Source organism: Erpetoichthys calabaricus, chromosome 6, assembly GCF_900747795.2.
Source record: "Erpetoichthys calabaricus chromosome 6, fErpCal1.3, whole genome shotgun sequence".
NCBI lineage: Eukaryota > Metazoa > Chordata > Cladistia > Polypteriformes > Polypteridae > Erpetoichthys > Erpetoichthys calabaricus.
Window position 1 is genome coordinate 187,471,701 of NC_041399.2, and position 19,239 is coordinate 187,490,939.

Consider the following 19,239-nt stretch of genomic DNA (forward strand, 5'->3'; position numbering starts at 1 on the left):
CTGACTTTCATTTCATTTTTCTCTTTTAGTCAGCACATTGTAATAGCTCTCACATTACAAAGAAATGATTTATAATGTTTAATAATTAACAGTAAAATAATATTAATACTTAATTACTCTACATTACATTCTTATGGTTTATTAAATATTATGCACATACCTATATTGCTGTCTTGCATCACATCTTCCTGCATTTGTCTCTCTTAATTTTGTAGCTAAGACTCTAATTATATTTATAAACAGTATAAAATTGACCTAAAAGATGACAGAAAACAAATAGTTTAGTTTGTAGACCTGCAACAAAACAGTTAAAAGAACAGCAAATCTTCTCATAAGCGATATGATCAAAATAATAATATCATATTATTAATTAAAAAACACACCACGCTGCCTACTACTTACATTTCATTTTAAGACAAGGCCTATGGCTCAAAATTCAAAAATGTGAATTCAAAGTCATGGGACTGAAATTCCGACCTTTAGAAATATTCTTGTAATGAACAGTAAGTTCAATTAAATATGTAAAGGAATGCATACTCTGTAAATGGACATGAATCATTTACTTCTGCTTTTCCAGGACTCTGTTGTACGTGTTATATCAGGAGAAGCATGTCTGATCACCTGGGGTGTTATGTGACAAGCTGTTATTTCTGCTCTTACCTCATGTAGCTCACTATTACAGTTGTGGATATACTGACTTTGAGTATGAGGCAAGGTCAAGGGCATGAATCATCAAGGACAAACTCGTCAAGAGCAGCGGTTCTCCAAATTAACCCCTGTATGCTCCATGACTGCTGGTTTTAGTTCTAAGACAACAGCAAGCAATATTTCGTGCCTTTGACTGAGCTCCACATTTAATCTGGCATTTTGTTTCCTGAGAAGGTAACACAGAGGCACAATGGTAAGCTTCTGCCTGACCACACTACGGACCTACAGTAGATTAATTTCTCAATCAGTTCATAGTCACTATGGGCTTTGTAAACTCCCGCTATGTGTGAGTGGATCTCTATTTTTTGGGGATAAGTAACAAATCTAAACTTGCCCTGCATTAGTGCATATGGGAGTTGTCCACAGTGTCTGACTGGACTTTTCTCCTTGTACTCCTGTTTCCTCCCATCTCTGAAAGCCTTGAGTTTTAGGTTAACTGGTAACTGGGTTCATAAGAATTATTTATAAATGCTTTGAAATATCATAATTTTTTTTGTTTGGTGTTTCCTGCTGTTAGAGTACGTTCTGGTCCATTTCTTTGCCAAAGCCTCGATTGCCATTTTTATGGGCTTTGCCTTCTTCTGCACATCAGTGTACGGGATCCTTATGGTGGCTGAAGAAGGTTGATGTTATATCTGGTGCTGATGCTAATCATCTGCATCTTCGAATGTGCATCTTGAAATACTGCCTGTGGTATGAGGTCGATGGCATGCATGATTTTTAAATAAATAACCAGGTCCTGGTGTGTGCAGGCTCCGAACGGGTGTGGATGTGTGTATGTAGGCACTGCTCTGGGGTTGATTGGGGTACTTGGCTGATCGCACATTCATGTGCAAATGTGAGCGGGTCAGTCAGGTGCCTCATTCATACCTCAGAGTTGGTGGAGGACAGCACCTGAACTCACTCGGGCAGTATATAGGGAGCATGCGTGGCAAACAGGAGGGCAGACAAAAAAATAAAGAAAAGGAAGACATGGAGGTTAAAGGAAAGCAGAGGAGTAAAGGGCAGGAACGGGATTAAATAATTGAGGCATTCACGTCTTAGTGTGTGAGTGTGGGGGGGTGTGGTAGCATGGCAAGAGCAGTTCCCAGGCATGATGTGGGCGCAGAAGGCCCTGCACTTAGTGCACAGGTGTAGGATCGTCAGCGACCCTAATTGATGCTGATAGCTGGTGATTGCCCAGTTGTGCCACATCCCTATTTTAAAAGGGAAGCGCGAGTGTGAGAGAGGAGAATCATGAATTGAGAAAAAGAAAGACGGAGGTTTAAGGGAGAAAGAAAGAAAAGGCAGGAGGTGGAAGAAGCAGGCTTGAGAAAGAGAAGGCAGGCAGCTGAGAAAGACAGCCCCTTGATCGGCACGAGAGACTGACACCTAGGGGGCAGAAGGAGTGATCGCTCTGGCTGAGCAACTTGGGAAGGCAGAGCGATCTGCATTAAAAGGAATGACTCAGCGTGGAAGACCAGGAAGGTGGCAGGGGTCAAGGAGGCTTGGGAGGAGATGGAGCGCCATGGCTATTGGGGTCCCAAACCTAGGTCCGGAGAGGGAGCCAGGCTGTAGCCATGGAACAGGAGAGACCCGGACTTATGGAAGGTCAGCTACATATGTCAGTAGAGTGACTCCTCTGCTGCAAGGCCCATATGGGATAAGAAGAGAACAACCAGTGAGGAAGAAGGCACCAGGTTTTTATTGTAAAGACAATTTTCTGCCAGTTGACTTTAACCTCGTTTTTAATGAATATTTATTAGGATTATTTTAACCTCCACTTCACCTTTTGTTGTTAATGGGATTATTTATTGAACTATTTTATGAGCAATGCACTTTTTGAACACTCGTTTTTGTGTTTTTAATAAAAGCACTGATCACTTTTACACCATTCCCTTGCTTCATGTGTGTTTTGTCCTCATCAGCCATGCTCATCTCAGTTATGGTACTGACAGTGTTCGGTTCAGGAAGATCACAAAAATGAAGAGGAAGCCAGAAGCCAACCCGCACCGTCATAGCAGGCTTATAGAGAAGTGAGTCCCAGGAAAGGAGTACAGGGCCAGATGCTCAAGAAGGAGGCAGAGGGACTGCTCCTGCTGAACATTTTGGGGCAGGAGTGACCAAGTGCTCCAGGTGGCCCGACAGACTGCGGCATGCAGGGAGCAAGGAGCAAAGCTCAGCACAATGCTCTGTGGATGAACTGGTAACAGAGACCTGAGGTGGATTAAAGGCTGTCTGTGCCTGCTGGTGGACATCTCCTCATGTGAGGAATCCGTAAAAGGTAAGCCGAGGAGACATCGGTTTTAGAAATAAGCACCAAAACAGGATGTTTGAACTTGATTTAAACCTCATTTTTATGAAATATATTTAAATAATATTTTACCTTCACTTCACACATTTGGATTTTACGGATTAATTATTTATGGACAGTTTTGAAGAACTTACACTGCACTTTGGGACACTTTTGTTTGTTTTTTAATAAAAGCACTGAACACTTTGCATCAACCCCTTGCTGACTGTGTGTGTTTTCAACTCATTTTACAACTTTCGATGGTTAAGGGTTTAAGAGGCTCCTGGAAGCAATCGGGAATCATGGAAGCAACCCGTATCATCACACTGCCTTCATCAACAGAGTTTGTATGGTAAGAAGCAAATGCTCAAATTTTACATACTTTCATCAAATGCAGGACAGCTGGTTACCAGCTCCTGGAACAGAATCATGCTTGGACAACAATGTTGTGCCACTGCTGGCCCCCTGGACTGAGTATTATAAAACCCAGCATTCACAATCCTAAATGCCATTGGCAAGAACTTAATGTGTATAACAGTCCAATTATGAAGTGGTCGATACAATGGCCTGCAGTGCCAGAAATATCAACTACATCTTTTCAGCTGGTTGTTTTGACTATATTTAGTTTGCTCTTGACCGATAGATACACCTGGGGAGTTTCTTGGTTTAGAATGGCCAGCTCCGAGAAATCGTGTAAATTTTTAAAATGTGAATAATTTTTTAACCTCTGACTCTTCTTGTCAAATGTATTGAACCTTTCTGCCAGTCAAAACAATCCCCTTGTCCTTTTTTTGGACCAGACTGTATTTGAGGCAGATGCTACCATTCATCTTGCTGAAGAGCATGTGCACAGCATTTATGTCTTTATTTGCTAATGTATTTTTATATTAGAAAATACTACTAACACAGTTATTGTTTGACTGCTCAGTTTTTACATGTAAGCTTCTGAAAGAAGGAAAGTGATGTTTTTAATCTTCTAAGCATTTTTTATACATCTCTCATTGTATGATATTCAAATACAATCTGTTACAAAATGTATGTGATGGCGAGAGGTTGTTTGTGATGATCTTTACTTAACACTAGAATCCCTGAAGTCTATGAAAAAAACTCGTAATCCCGGCCCATCTTAAATCCCTTTGCACCTCTCAATCAACGTCTTTGTTTTGTAAATGTGTCGATCAGCACAAGCAGCAAGCAGCCTGCTGTCCCATCCCCCTCCTTGACGGAGCTCAGCTTGTGGGTAAAAAGCTCTCCCAGCTCAAGCCAAGGCTCCTTATCTGCATGTGAGGTGCCTGGAGGTGTATAGGGTAAATAATACAGTATATCGTTATTTGGAATACATACATTTAATGTGTTTTACTTGTCTACAAAGATCTGGGTAAGTGTAGGATGAAAGGAAATAAATGCGTGGCAAGAAATGCTGAACACATACCTAAAGCAGAGACTTTTTCCATGTTATACTAATAATGACATGATGTGTATAATGTGTGAAGACTTTAGTCTAAGTATTAAATGAAACGTGCACTTTTATTCAAGAATATAACAAAAGTAAAAAAAAAAACGTTCAAATAACAAGTCATGTTCAAATGGCATATCGTTTTCGAATAGTGATGTTTTCATGTATGAATGTGTGTGTGCATGCGCGAGAGAGGCAGATACAGATTCGATCTCATTCAAGTGTTTACTTGAATATAAAATAAACATGTTTGTGAAGGTATAGTGAAACAAGTGTGTTTTTATTCAAGAATGAAACTGAATAACAAAAATTCAAGTGACAACAAGGTACCATGCAGACCTGATTCACCAGCATTTGTGTGTCTGCTTACACCCCTTCAAAATCAAATTCGAAATCAAAGGCTTCTTCTTTTTGGGCGCATACACCTTCAGCATGGCACTCTCAGATCTAAACACTAGTGTGGCAAATTGCTTGCGTACTAAAATGACTTTAGCAGCAGGCGGAAGTTCCTGTCCCATTTTATTTATGGTGCCAAACAGAGTTTGAGACAGATGTGCTCAATAAAAGTTTTAAGTTGAATAATTGAATGCTTTGCACATATGGAGCTCAAGTGAATTCTGTGCATGGCTGCCTTCCACTCCTTTTCTGAAATTTTGAGTAAGAGATCCCACTGTACTCTGGGATCTTTAAAAGGAAGGGACTTTAAAATGGTTTTATATATTATATAAATGCTGTCTGAGTCTTCAAGACTGATTAATATCTCTTCATGAATAGAAATAAGTAGGAGGTGAAGAAAATTGGGTAGATGTTTTTAGCAAAGTTTCTAATTTGGTCAAATTTTCAATATTTTGAAATGAACATAGAATTTTATGACCCATCTGTACCACTTTCAAAAACTATTACTTTGAAAGATATGACATGATGGAATGATGTGTTCCGCTTCTTTTATGTTAGCTGTTGACTGTAAAGTGGCCTGGTTTGTGGGATTGTGATTGTGCGCTTAAGCCAGTCCTGTAATGGAGAGACATCAAATCAAAGACTCATTACCCCTTTTGACCTAATGGTGCCATTACCAACTATAACTCTTTGTGACCCTGTGTAAGACAAAGAAATAACATAATCATTTGCTTTAAACTCAAATTAAGAAACTCTTAAAAAAGGTACACTAAAATGAAGAAAAAAAACCAGAAAGTAGATTCTTATGAACTAAAATCTCTAACAATATGTTAATTCAACCATTCATTCTTCTGGGCCCATTCATTCACACTCCATCCATTTTCAAACCTGATTCATACCATTCAGGGTCACAGGGCATATCCTGAATCTGAAGAATCCACTCTTCTAAAAGAAAATTATATGTCACCTTCTATATTCATACAATGAAAATTAAGGAAAATAATTCATTTAAATGAAAAGTAAGTCAAAGACCTGAGTTAACCTTTGATAATGAAATTGGCTGGAACAACTGCCTGCAGTGTCTGAGGAGAAACACTGACTACTTTAACAGAATATAAAAGGTAATAGAACCTGAGAAAGTATGTCCAAAGAAGGGGTTTAAAAGAAACAATGTTATTTGTTCACTGAAATAAAACAGAGGTCTGAGCTGAGATGTGAGGAATAAATATTAGGGAACTGAGAAGACCCTTTTGCTTCTGGAACCCATTTTTCCGGGCTTTCTGTCAGGAAATTTGCTTCTTCCCACCGTCCCTTACGTTAATTTGCTAATGTTACACCTTTCAGTATCTAGCGCTGTGAATCCTTTACTAATAATTTATTTTTTGGCATGGAAAAATGCTTGGAGGAAAAATGAATAGTGACCTGGTTTATGGAAATATGGCATATGATTGGTCCTCATTTCAAAACAAAAGGTGCAACAGATAAGCTAATTCGTGTTTTCTGTTAAATAAAACAAAGTTATGTATTTTAATACATTCTTGATCATCAGGGAACTTGAGAGTAATGTCATGTTGCATGTTAGTCAGATCTGTATGTTAGAACTTAGCTGTGCTCTCTGTACACATGACAATACTACAGTACGACTGCTACTACTAATATAAATACTACGAAACAACGAAATGGTGTAGCCAGCTATGCTTTTAAAATGTAGAATACATTTTAAGGTTGATCACACTGAAAATAAGCAACATTTCTCCTAATACCTTTGTGCTGCCTTATTAAGCACATCCCTCATCAGTTATTTTTTCATTCAATATTGTGGCACATACAACACCACAGCCATATCAGAGGACAACTGACAGACTCTCAAAATGAAATCTGTTTTTTACATACCACAATGGCTGCCAAAATTGGGACCTGGAAGATCCACTTAAGGTTGCCAGCACTGAGGTCCCAGCACCTGTAGAGACAAAACACTGACTTACTATTACATAATCAATTATAAAGGAAAAAAAAACAAAATTAGTAATGAATATACTGTAATTGTTAAAGCTTCCCAATCTTATAGAAAGGCACAGAGGGTAATAAATAAAATGGGTAACTTATAGGGAATCCATCCCGGACGGGTTTATCCATTCCCGGGAATTCTGGAATCCCGCATTTCATTCCCGGGAATCCCGGGCATCTCACATATAAATGCTTTTAGAACAACCGACACTTATTTTTAATAAAACTATTGCAATATATTGACACAAATAAAAGACTAACCTTATCTACAAGCAGTTCATGCTGTCATAGAAGTACATGTATCTTTAGTTGCGGTAATAAGAGCATGGAGAGCACAACGTCCTCACAGGTGGCGCAGTGATAGTGCTGCTGCTTTGGAAGATTGTGGGTTCGCTTCCCAGTTCCGCCCTGTGTGGATAGCGCTTGAGTACTGAGAAAAGCGCTATATCAATGTTATAAATTATTATTATTATTAACGTGTCCAGCGTGCGGTCGTCCATGCGAGAGCGTACCTTCATGCAGAAGTACGCCAGCCGCTGAGAAAGCACACTCTGCCTCCCCTGAAGTAGGCGGCACAATCATCAGATACTGATACACTAGTTCTAAACAACGGCCACGCTTGCCTTTGCGCTGAAACACCGCCATTTCAGCTTTTACTGATGCATCCAGTTCCTTGTCATCATTCTGTGATGCAACAGACTGACGCATTGCCATTTCAAGTTGCTGTTCAAAGCTGTTGTCTGATGAAGTGCAAGCTGCATTATTTTTACCTTAATTTCTACCTTAATTATTTTCAACTATAACTCTGTTACTTCTTGATCGATTTTTACACTTTTACACGCTATATATGCAAGCTTGGCCGTTCCCGTTTTCCCGGGAATTACAGCAGTTTCATTCCCGGGAATGTGGGAATGAAAAATGTCCGGGAATCCGGGAGCCCGGGAATGGATTCCCTAGTAACTTAGTATTTCAGTCAGCTACATTTTGTGACTGTACATTCTATAAAAGCAACGTTCGTTGAATGTTACCCTATAGTACACTCAATACAATAAACCACTCCACTGTAGTTTAAACTGGCAAATAAAACCATTTACTTCAACGTGTTTTCAATTAACAGAAGGTTAACAACAGAAGATTCACAGAAATACAAAAATGAATTACTGAAATTAGTGACAGCTTTCTTTCCCAATATTAAATGCAGAGATCTGGCTGTAGCTTACTATAAAAATGGTCGGGTCATCATAATTTTTGATTTTTGGTGGTCTCTAGCCAGCATTGTCTCTCATCATCATACTGGGTTGGGCCTCCATTCACTCTCAAAACTGCCTCAATTCTTCATGACATGGAAGCATTACTTCGAGATTCTGTTCAATGTTGACATGATTGCATTACACAATTTATCAACTGCACATTCTTGCTGCAAATCTCCCACTCTACCACATCCCAAAGGTGTTTTATTGGATTCTGATCCGGTGACTTGTAAGACAACTGAGGAACACTGAACTCACTGTGATGCTCATGAAACCAGCCTGAGATGACTTTTGCTTTGTGACATCATGGTGTATTATCATACTGGAAGTAGCCATTCGAAGACTGTGGCCATGAGCGGATGCATATGGTCAGCAACAATACTCACATAGTCCTTGGCATTCAAATAATGACTGATTGTTATTAACAGGCCCAAAGTGTGCCAAGAAGATATTTCCCACACCTATACACCACCACCACCACCAACCAGGACTGTTCACGTAAGGCAGTTTGGGTGCATTGTTTCATACCACAGTCACCAATTCTTACCCTACAATGTGGGTGCCTCAGCAGATATCCAGATTTATCACACCAGGCTCTATTTTTCCAGTATTCAGCTGACCAGTTTTGGTGAGTCTGTGCCCACTGCAGCCTCAGCTTTCTATTCTTGGCTGATAGAAGCAGAATCCAAGGTTGTCTTCTGCTGTCGTAATTCATCTACCTCAAGGTTCAATGTGTTGTAAATTCTAAGATACCTTTCTGTTCACCACAGTTGTACAGAGTGCTTATCCGAGTTACTGTAATCTTTCTGTCAACCTGAACCAGTCTGCCCATTCTCCTCTGACCTCTTTCATCCACACTGGGTGGTTTTTTTTTTTAGCACCAGTCTCTAGAGTTTACTCTGAATGTTCTGTGTGAAAATCCCAGGAGATAATCTTTTATAGAAATACTTAAACCAGTTCATCTGGCACCAACAACCATGTCACAGTTGATATCACTGGGATGACATTTTCTTTCCATTCTGGTGTTGAATGTGAACATTAAATGAAGCTCCTGACTTGTATTTGCATGATTTTATACATTGAGCTGCTATCACATGATTGGATGTATGGATAAGCGGGTGCACAGGCGTTTTTAATAATTTACTCACTTAGTGTAAGCTGGCAAGATCTAGGTGTCACCATAGATATTGTCATTTTTCAGGGTTTGCACTCCAGCCCCTAGTGTTTATTATTTTTCCATTCTACTGTTTTTGGAAGCACGCCATATCATTCTCAAGCCTGCTAAATCCAATTCAGCACTGCGGGGACAAGACTCTTTTCACACACACATACTCTCTTCTGTGCTAATTTATAAATCCTTATCTCACTTTGCCCACGGCACTGTCAGCAAATCCAACAGAATCTCTCACATGATTCAAATTAAAGAGAATAATTCCGAATTGTGATTCTTAGTGTTATTGTACAAATTTACTATATGCATGCATACCACTGGCTTAGATTATACTTAGTCCTCAATGACATTTAGTCATTTCTGCAAATTTGATCATTTTATGCAAATGCATTTGTACTGTTTAGTGTCATTTAATCATTTAAAGGGTGATTACAAATGCACTAATAAAAGAACAAAGTGTAGAGCGTAGAAGAAATGTTAGAATATAATACTGTAATGATTTTGGGCAGAGTAATGTACAACAGCAGTTGATATGTCATCTTCAAAGCAGTTACAGTAATTTTCCATTCACATTCTACATGACAGGCCTTTTCATTGGACTTTCCATGTTCTCTTTATGTTTGTGGTTTATAGCTCCCAGTTATGCTCCTAGGTGACCTGGTGTCACTTAATTTCTATTGTGTGCATATTTTGGCATATTTTTCCAAGATGAACTCCAACAGCCTAACAATATTTTTGTCCGAATACTAAATGCACAAAATGCCATATTAAAAACTAAAAATAATCACTTGTATCTTCGTTGTTTAGATCTTTCCTAAATTAATTAAATTCTCAACTTTATAGTATGTCATTAGCTCAGGTTCTTTAAAAGGTATTAAATAAACAAGTCAATGCCTAAGTAAGGCTGTTACTCCAGGACAGCATTAAAGGCATCATAACCAAAAAGCCCAAAACAAACTAGAAAGACGAGGATTCAATCCAGAGGCTGAACTGCAATTAACTGATCGATTAAAGTAAATTTCTTTTGCAAAAGCCTTAACCTTTTTATAACTAAAGTTTAGAATGTGGGGTTAAGTCTTAAATGAGGTATCTGCCATCACGTCACATGCATGTATGGCCATGTTGAATACCAACATATACATCATGGCAACCAGAATCTAAAATGGCAGAAGAAGATCATCATCATGTTTGATTTTCAAATGAAAAATAAATAAATTAAACAATTTCCATGTATATCATGACAACACAATTTGGGAAAGAAAGAAACAGATAAAAACATGACACTATTTTTTACAAGCAATATTTGATTTTACATATTTAACAATAACATTAACAAATCTTTTATAACAAATAATCTTTCAGCAAAGTGAGAATGAGTAGTTGGAAAGAGTGGACCAGACAAAAAGACAATTAAATATACAGCTATGCCTAGGTAAGATCTGAAAGTTGATGCTGAAAATTACACTGGGAAAACAATCAAAATCAAATACAAAAGTGTTTCTTTTATTTTTTGTATTTAGAGAGTATCTACATATTTGAACAAGGAACAATGGGTGGTGATGGCTTATAATATCGTTGTGCTGATGATGCAATACAAGGCATGCACCCTGTAGCAACGGTGAGTCATGTCTTAACAACCAACATTAAAAAACAAAATGGCGTCACATGATTTTGAAAATATGATACACTAAAATAATAAAGTTTAAACAATCATATACTGAAATTGAAAGTACATATGAATTCTCCAAACTTCCACAAATCAAGTGTGAAAAAATTTACAACATCCAAAAAAATGTACTAAACATAAGTTAATATAACATATAGCAAGCTGTTTCATTAACTTACTATATAACACAAATTGAAGTCACTCCATAGCAGATCATTTTATTTACAGTCTATTTCTTTGAAAATGGAATTATGATGTATTTATCATTTACACTCATGGTATGTTTTCACCTTTGTGAAAACTATTTTTCACAAATTCTAAATTCAATAGTCAAACCTCTGACATGGAGCAAACATAACTAAAAACACTGCCTTCCTGTATGTCAGAGCCTAAATTAATAACTTTGTAGGGGATGTAGTGCCCAGACCAAACCCTTATCTTAATGTTAGTAAGCTATTAGAGCCTAAGCTTAATCATTTTGTAGGGGATGGACTGACCACACCTAACCCTAATCTTAATCCGAATGAAAAATGGGAATTTAAACTTTAATGGAAGGTACAATTGAATAGTTATAGAATTATAGGACAGGGTGATCAAGAGGACAGACCATTTCCCCTTTGTACAGATTATGCAAACTCATCATTGGTTTTTGGTATATCTAATAAGTACAGAATAAAATTCAGGTTGTGTGCACATTTTCAGATGTTTAGAATTATTTATATTGATTTTAAACTTAATCAAACTAAAACATTTTTGTCCAGTGGTGACATATAAGCCGAACAAAAACTTTACGGATGTATTAGTCCATGCAAAGTGCATTTCAAAATCATTAAAAAAGAATAAAACAGCATGGCAAATTCTTTTTGCACATAAAAAATGATTAGGAATAAAGTGCTTAAAATAGGCGGCACGGTGGCGCAGTGGTAGCTCTGCTGCCTCGTAGTAAGGAGATCCAGGTTTGCTTCCCGGGTCCTCCCTGTGTGGAGTTTGCATGTTCTCCCCGTGTCCATGTGAGTTTCCTCCCACAGTCCAAAGACATGCAGGTTAGGTGGATTGACAATTCTGAATTGTGCTTGGTGTGGGTGAGTTGGTGCCCTGCCCGGGGTTGGTTCCTGCCTTGCGCCCTGTGTTGGCTGGGATTGGTTCCAGCAGACCCCTGTGACCCTGCAGTTAGGATATAGCAGGTTGGAAAATGGATGGATGGATGGATGTTTAAAATAGAATTACCAATTGATCAGAATTTTCAACTAGATACCTCAAACTGGATTTATGGTATCCAGTGTAAACAGTGTGGTCTTTTATATATAGGAGATACTGGTAAAACTTATTTATACAGAATTTATATCATGCTGATTAAGGCGATATTAAAAACTATTTTGTATGAACATTTTTAGAACAAAGATCATGCTTCAATTATGTCTGGGATTGAATTTGATGTCTGGTGGAATAAAAATAAGTTTTTCCCTTAATTTTTTGAGCAGTGGATATTGACACCATAATATACAAGTTAACAGAAAATGCTCATCAAACACCAGAAGGCTAATGCCTCTTACAATCTCAAATGCTCTTTGGGTCTACTGTATCTCGGGGTTCACACTGAGACAGGCACTGGTTCCACTATTCTGGATCTTCATATGAATCTTGCTACACTATATATATATATATATATATATATATATATATATATATATATATATACATATACAGTGCATCCGGAAAGTATTCACAGCGCATCACATTTTCCACATTTTCTTATGTTTTTTCCTCAGAATTCTACACACAACACCCCATAATGACAACGTGAAAAAAGTTTACTTGAGGTTTTTGCAAATTTATTAAAAATAAAAAAATTGAGGAAGCACATGTACATAAGTATTCACAGCCTTTGCCGTGAAGCTCAAAATTGAGCTCAGGTGCATCCTGTTTCCCCTGATCATCCTTGAGATGTTTCTGCAGCTTAATTGGAGTCCACCTGTGGTAAATTCAGTTGACTGGACATGATTTGGAAAGGCACACACCTGTCTATATAAGGTCCCACAGTTGACAGTTCATGTCAGAGCACAAACCAAGCATGAAGTCAAAGGAATTGTCTGTAGACCTCTGAGACAGGATTGTCTCGAGGCACAAATCTGGGGAAGGTTACAGAAAAATTTCTGCTGCTTTGAAGGTCCCAGTGAGCACAGTGGCCTCCATCATCCATAAGTGGAAGTAGTTCGAAACCACCAGGACTCTTCCTAGAGCTGGCCGGCCATCTAAACTGAGCGATCGGGGGAGAAGGGCCTTAGTTAGGGAAGTGACCAAGAACCCGATGGTCACTCTGTCAGAGCTCCAGAGGTCCTCTGTGGAGAGAGGAGAGCCTTCCAGAAGGACAACCATCTCTGCAGCAATCCACCAATCAGGCCTGTATGGTAGAGTGGCCAGACGGAAGCCACTCCTTAGTAAAAGGCACATGGCAGCCCGCCTGGAGTTTGCCAAAAGAACCTGAAGGACTCTCAGACCATGAGAAAGAAAATCTCTGGTCTGATGAGACAAAGATTGAACTCTTTGGTGTGAATGCCAGATGTCACGTTTGGTAGAAACCTGGCACCATCCCTACAGTGAAGCAGGGTGGTGGCAGCATCATGCTGTGGGGATGTTTTTCAGCGGCAGGAAATGGGAGACTAGTCAGGATAAAGGGAAAGATGACTGCAACAATGTACAGAGACATCCTGGATGAAAACCTGCTCCAGAGCGCTCTTGACCTCAGACTGGGGCGACGGTTCATCTTTCAGCAGGACAACGACCCTAAGCACACAGCCAAGATATCAAAGGAGTGGCTTCAGGACAACTCTGTGAATGTCCTTGAGTGGCCCAGCCAGAGCCCAGACTTGAATCTGATTGAACATCTCTGGAGAGATCTTAAAATGGCTGTGCACTGATGCTTCCCATCCAACCTGATGGAGCTTGAGAGGTGCTGGCAAAAAGGAGGGGGCGAAACTGGCCAAGGATAGGTGTGCCAAGCTTGTGGCATCATATTCAAAAAGACTTGAGGCTGTAATTGCTGCCAAAGGTGCATCGACAAAGTATTGAGCAAAGGCTGTGAATACTTATGGACATGGGATTTCTCAGTTTTTTTTTATTTTTTTAATAAATTTGCAAAAATCTCAAGTAAACTTTTTTCACATTGTCATTATGGGGTGTTGTGTGCAGATTTCTGAGGAAAAAAATTAATTTAATCCATTTTGGAATAAGGCTGTAACATAACAAAATGTGGAAAAAGTGATGCGCTGTGAATACTTTCTGGATGCACTGTAACTACAGTATATCTATGCTTGTGCTACTTTATGACATGAGATCATTTTGTACATGTTCTTTTCTTATAGTATCCTTATTTGTGCTGCTTCTGTGCAGTACATCTTCTGTACTTCTCTTAAGTTACCACTTCATCTTTATTCACTACTAGTTGTCCCCTGCGGCTTCACCCACGTAATAGTGAAACAGGACAAACTTTAAAATTCAAGAAAAAAAAAATGTAATTCTGTCCATGCGGAAGATAAGTACACTCCAATGTCAAATGTTGGTACTGTATCTGATCATGTTCAGCTCTGACAGGAGAGTGTGGGGAGAAAAGCACGTGGCAGTGATATCTCTGGCAATCAGCAGCTACCCTCTAAAACACACGTAGCTCTGATCGATCTCTCTCTTTCTCAAAAATGTCAAACATTACTCCTTAACAATCTCTAGATGATAATGTCTGTTGAACAAATAGGTATCGTTAGCTAAGAGCAGACAAGGTACGCTCCAACATGTGGCGCGAGGTAGACCGACTCGAAAGGAGGCCTGGCCCCACCCCCCACCTCCCCTTGGCCCGCAGCCTCTCTCTCTGATTTGCGCAAATAAATCGGTACCACTAGCAAACCATGATGCTTAGCGTGAAGAAAGAAGTCTCAAAATCAACTGGAATGTTCAAGCAAATTAGAGAAAAAGACCCAATCTAAATCCGTTAAGTAGTTCTCTCATGAACAGCGGACAGACATACAGACCGACAGACAGATGTTGAATATATAGATATAGATATCCAAACTTAGCCTCTTACAAATCAGATTTAAATGGCTGCTTCCATTTTTGTCTTTAAGCAGACTTGCCAGTCACTGTAAACTGACAGATACTGTATGTCAGTTCCTCTTAGTCATTTTAGGTGTCTTTCTGGTTTTGTGTTTTCTTTGATTCAGAGTGTTTAATAATTCATCCTAAGGATCCTGCTGCCCTGAGGGGGCATTCGACTGTTCTTTCAGGCTTCTGGTGTTCTGGAGAGATGGTCAAATCAAATAAGGAACAAAACTGAGTTCTAATGCTAACAGCCTTAGGGGAGAAAGGGGCATAATGCCATGCCAGCTGTCATTATTTTGGCTGCCTCTCACCTACGGTACCTGCCAGACACCTGAGAGCACTTGACTTAGGACTTCTCAGTTTTCCAAAGACTTGCCATGCATCTCTTTACAAATCCTCATTTAGCATTTTGCCCTTTTTCACAAAGCTTTTCCTAAATTAAAATCCTTACTTACCCATTTTTATGTTTTTCTGCAAATTTATTACTACTTGCACTTGTACATTCTTTAGTGATTTTTATTCTTCTGTCTGAAATGTCAGCTTATACTTCCATGGTAATCCCATGTTTGGACTCATTTTATCATACTGGGAATGATCATGTACAATATTTTATCATGTTAATTAGATTTATCCTCGTTTCACTTTTAAGTGGATTGTGATGTGCTCTGTGAAAGGCAATATACAACATAAAGTTGGATTGATTTATTTATTTTTATATACTACTAGCTGTGTAAGCCGTGCTGTAAAAAGGCAGCGGCCCTAGAAGCTATAGAAATTGTCAGGAAAAAAAAACTGAAATGTAGCGATGTCAGCTAATTGGAAAGGATCCACTCTGGGTATCTCTCTCCTAGGAAGATTTGTTTTTCCAACGTACTCACATCACTTGTGTATTAGCGGCGGGAGGAAAAGTAAAAGGGATACTGTTTTGCCGATGTTAGCGGCTAAACGACTTTGTCTTTCTTGTAGGTTTCGTTTTGCTGACGTGCTCGCATCGCTTGCGTTATTAGTGGCTAAGCGAGTTTCTGTTTCCTCAGCGGTGGAGCCGTTACCCCGACTCCACCTCTCGCTTCAAGGCCGGACAGACACACACACTTCCACGTGTAGACGTTTATATATAAGATATGTCATTGCACCTATTCTTTGGAATAACACAATATCGACAAACCCCGTTTCTAAAGCAGAAATATATTTCCCCAAACAGATATAAGTGACCTTTAGCAACTTTATGTTAAGGGTAAAGGCCATAGTTATTTATTCATTTGTTTGTTGTTTAGGTAAAGAGCTGTCTATCCATTAAGCTCTCACGCGTTCAACATTCAAACCCTTGCTGAAGACCATATCACTCTGGCACTGCTTTCTAAGTATGAATTTCGTTTGTTTAACATAATTTATAATACTTGATAACCTTATCTCGTCTGTGTCTCTGTCATGTACTTCATTTATAACTGAACACAATATGAATATTCAATGAATTTCTTAATATGTCTTACACTGATGCTTTTCCTGGTTCTGATCTTTTTGATTGCTGAGTATAACATAAAATCAATTTATTTTGTGGACTAAAGCCATCGCCTGTGTACAGATGTTGAAAAATAAAACCTGTTAGCAGAAAACAGGGAATTTAATTTCTTACAAATGCATCTTCCCAGGGGTAACTTCACTGTAAATGTAAAAGAAAAGAAAAAAAAATCTATAATACCAAATGTGCTGCACTGGTGAATGGACCGTGCTATAGGTGGACTATAGAAAACTAACAATGAGGTGAAGAAGTCCTGGAGCGGAATTATCTTTAACTTTAAATTATATGTTGCTGCTTGACAATAAGATTAACCAAGAATCAAAGGAGAATGGGCACGATGAACAACGAAGACTAATGAATTGGTCAGCCTGGTCCGGCTAGTTATCTGTTGGTTCATTGTCTTCATGCCACTTGCTAGGCTTTTTCAATTAACATGATGTCTTTAAAAGGTCACAACAGTGAAAGCTGTTTACTTTAAGAATTCATTTGGTATGACATTTTATTAGCAGTTTACTCACATTTTGCCTTCCTACATATTTAAACTATTTGAAAAACTGAGCTGCATTGAGAGAGGGAAGTAAGAGTTATTTTGATGTCAAAACAAATCATAGACCAACTTAGATTATGTGGCAACATGGAGGCAACCATAAGAGGCTAGCATAACTGAGTCACTTCTCCAAGGTCATGGGTTCGATTCCCACCCAGGTCACTCATCTTTGAGAAGCTTTCATGTTCTTTGTGTGCCCTTGTACGGTCACTTTGTTTTTCTCCTTACATGTCAAAGACATTCATGCCATGCTAATTGGAAATTCAGTGCAAGAGGATGCCCTGTGATGAACAGATCTGAGAATGGATGAAAGCTTTGAACATAGTGCAATACATGATTTCTTTAAGTCTATATTAAATGATGTAATTCTGCTTATCAATAATGAAGAAAGGCAAAGGTTAGTGAAAGGAATGCTTGAGTTTTTGCAAAGTATTATTCAGACATATTTACTCTTACAGAACGTATTTTATAAAACATCTACTAAAGTGACTACCTTAAGAATACTTTCCAATAAGATGAAATGCAAGCTTTAAAGGTTAGTCCAAAAATCTAATTACAGTGAAAAATATCTTTGCAGCAACTGGAAGTCTGAAGTGAGCCAACTACATTATCTAGAGAGCAATTTAGTTGCAAGTCTGAATTCACTAGATGCACAGGCAGGCTACCAAAGCCAAACAAGAAGAAGAAAGAGGTAAGATTTAAACACAGAGGACTGCGAGTGTGATAAAATACAGTAAATAAAAATCCCTGCCATATACGAAATCCAAAAACAGTACGGTACTACCATTACTCAAAAAGAAACAAATGCAGATTGTCTCAGTGTGAGTCCATTAAAATTATATGATGTTCAAAAGGTTCAAAAGTCATCTTAAATAAAAACATTCAGCCTTTAAATACATCAATCAGCCTTTATTTCACACAGTGCTAATCACAATAAGAGCAATCACAAGCACATTATGGAGCAACTCAAATATCAGCTAAGAAACAGAAATAAATAACGCTATGCCCAAAATGCACAACGGAAACTCTGCAAAATACAAGCATTCCCAGGGGTCTGTTCTCTCCAATGCCATGATTCTGATGTAGTGTAAAGTTACAGTATGTTCCAGACAGAATGAATGCAGGCTGAATACATAGTACATCACAATCTAAAACCAAATTCTCTTCACTATTTTCTCCCCATGCTTGCTATTGTATGTAAAGAGAAAGAATTCACTTATCACTGGTATAAATAGTACTGTGCTGGCCACCACCAGCCGAGCCTGTCTTTTCAGACGTCCATAGCCTTCCAGGTACAGTGATTGGTGAGATGTTATTAAAGTATAAAATAATGGTATTTTGCTCAGTCAAAATTATAAGGAATATAAATTTGACCCTTTTCAATTTCATTCAAATTCTCATATAGATCAGGATTGTCAATGTTGTAATCTGACTTTCCCAAAATGTAATTGTCAACAAGAATTTACTGATTTTCAATAAACCCCTAGTTCTAAATTTGAGATGGACCCCTTTTATCTACCTGACTGCCATCCTAAAGATGAACAACCCCTCCCCACCCCTAACTTTAACAATTTTTCTAATTTTTTGCCTAATCTTAACCCTATCCCTAATGTTAAGCAATTTTCGAAAGATGAACAACCCCTTCCCACCCCCAACCTTAACAATTTTTCCATTTTTTTGCCTAATCTTAACCCTATCCCTGATGTAGATCAATTTTCTAAAAATGATCTGCTCCTCCCCACCCCTAATATTAATGGTTCTCTTTTGTTTCAACCTAATCCTAACCCTAACCCTAAGATTAGTTTAATTTTGAGTGATGATTTGCCCCTCACCAGCCCTAACCTTAACAATTCTCTTTTATTTTTGCCTAATCTTAACCCTACCCCTAATGTTAATCAATTTCCCCACCTCTAATCTTAAAAATTCCCCTCCTGGTTTGCCTAATCATAATTTGTGCCGTAATCTTTAATTTATCCCCTAAAAAGCGCTATATAAATGTAATGAATTATTATTATTATTATTAAATTTAATTATGATTAGCCATTATTAATTGATTCTAAATGTAAACAATATTCCGATAGATTTAATGTTCAGGATTATCCTTCCAGTTTACCCAATATTAAGTAGGACTCATATTGGTTTGATGGGTTAGAGGGTT

General features: G+C 38.3%; 1 protein-coding gene across 1 annotated transcript in view; it reads right to left on the reverse strand.

Moving 5' to 3' along the window:
• pth1r (parathyroid hormone 1 receptor) overlaps nt 1-19,239 on the reverse strand; it is a 462,399-nt gene that overhangs the window by 22,880 nt on the left and 420,280 nt on the right. Inside the window, exons 9-10 of the mRNA XM_028804180.2 lie at nt 6,726-6,792; nt 161-255 (exon numbers count right to left, since the gene is read on the reverse strand). Coding sequence (XP_028660013.1) covers nt 161-255; nt 6,726-6,792 — 162 coding nt within the window. The remainder of the gene's footprint in view (nt 1-160; nt 256-6,725; nt 6,793-19,239) is intronic.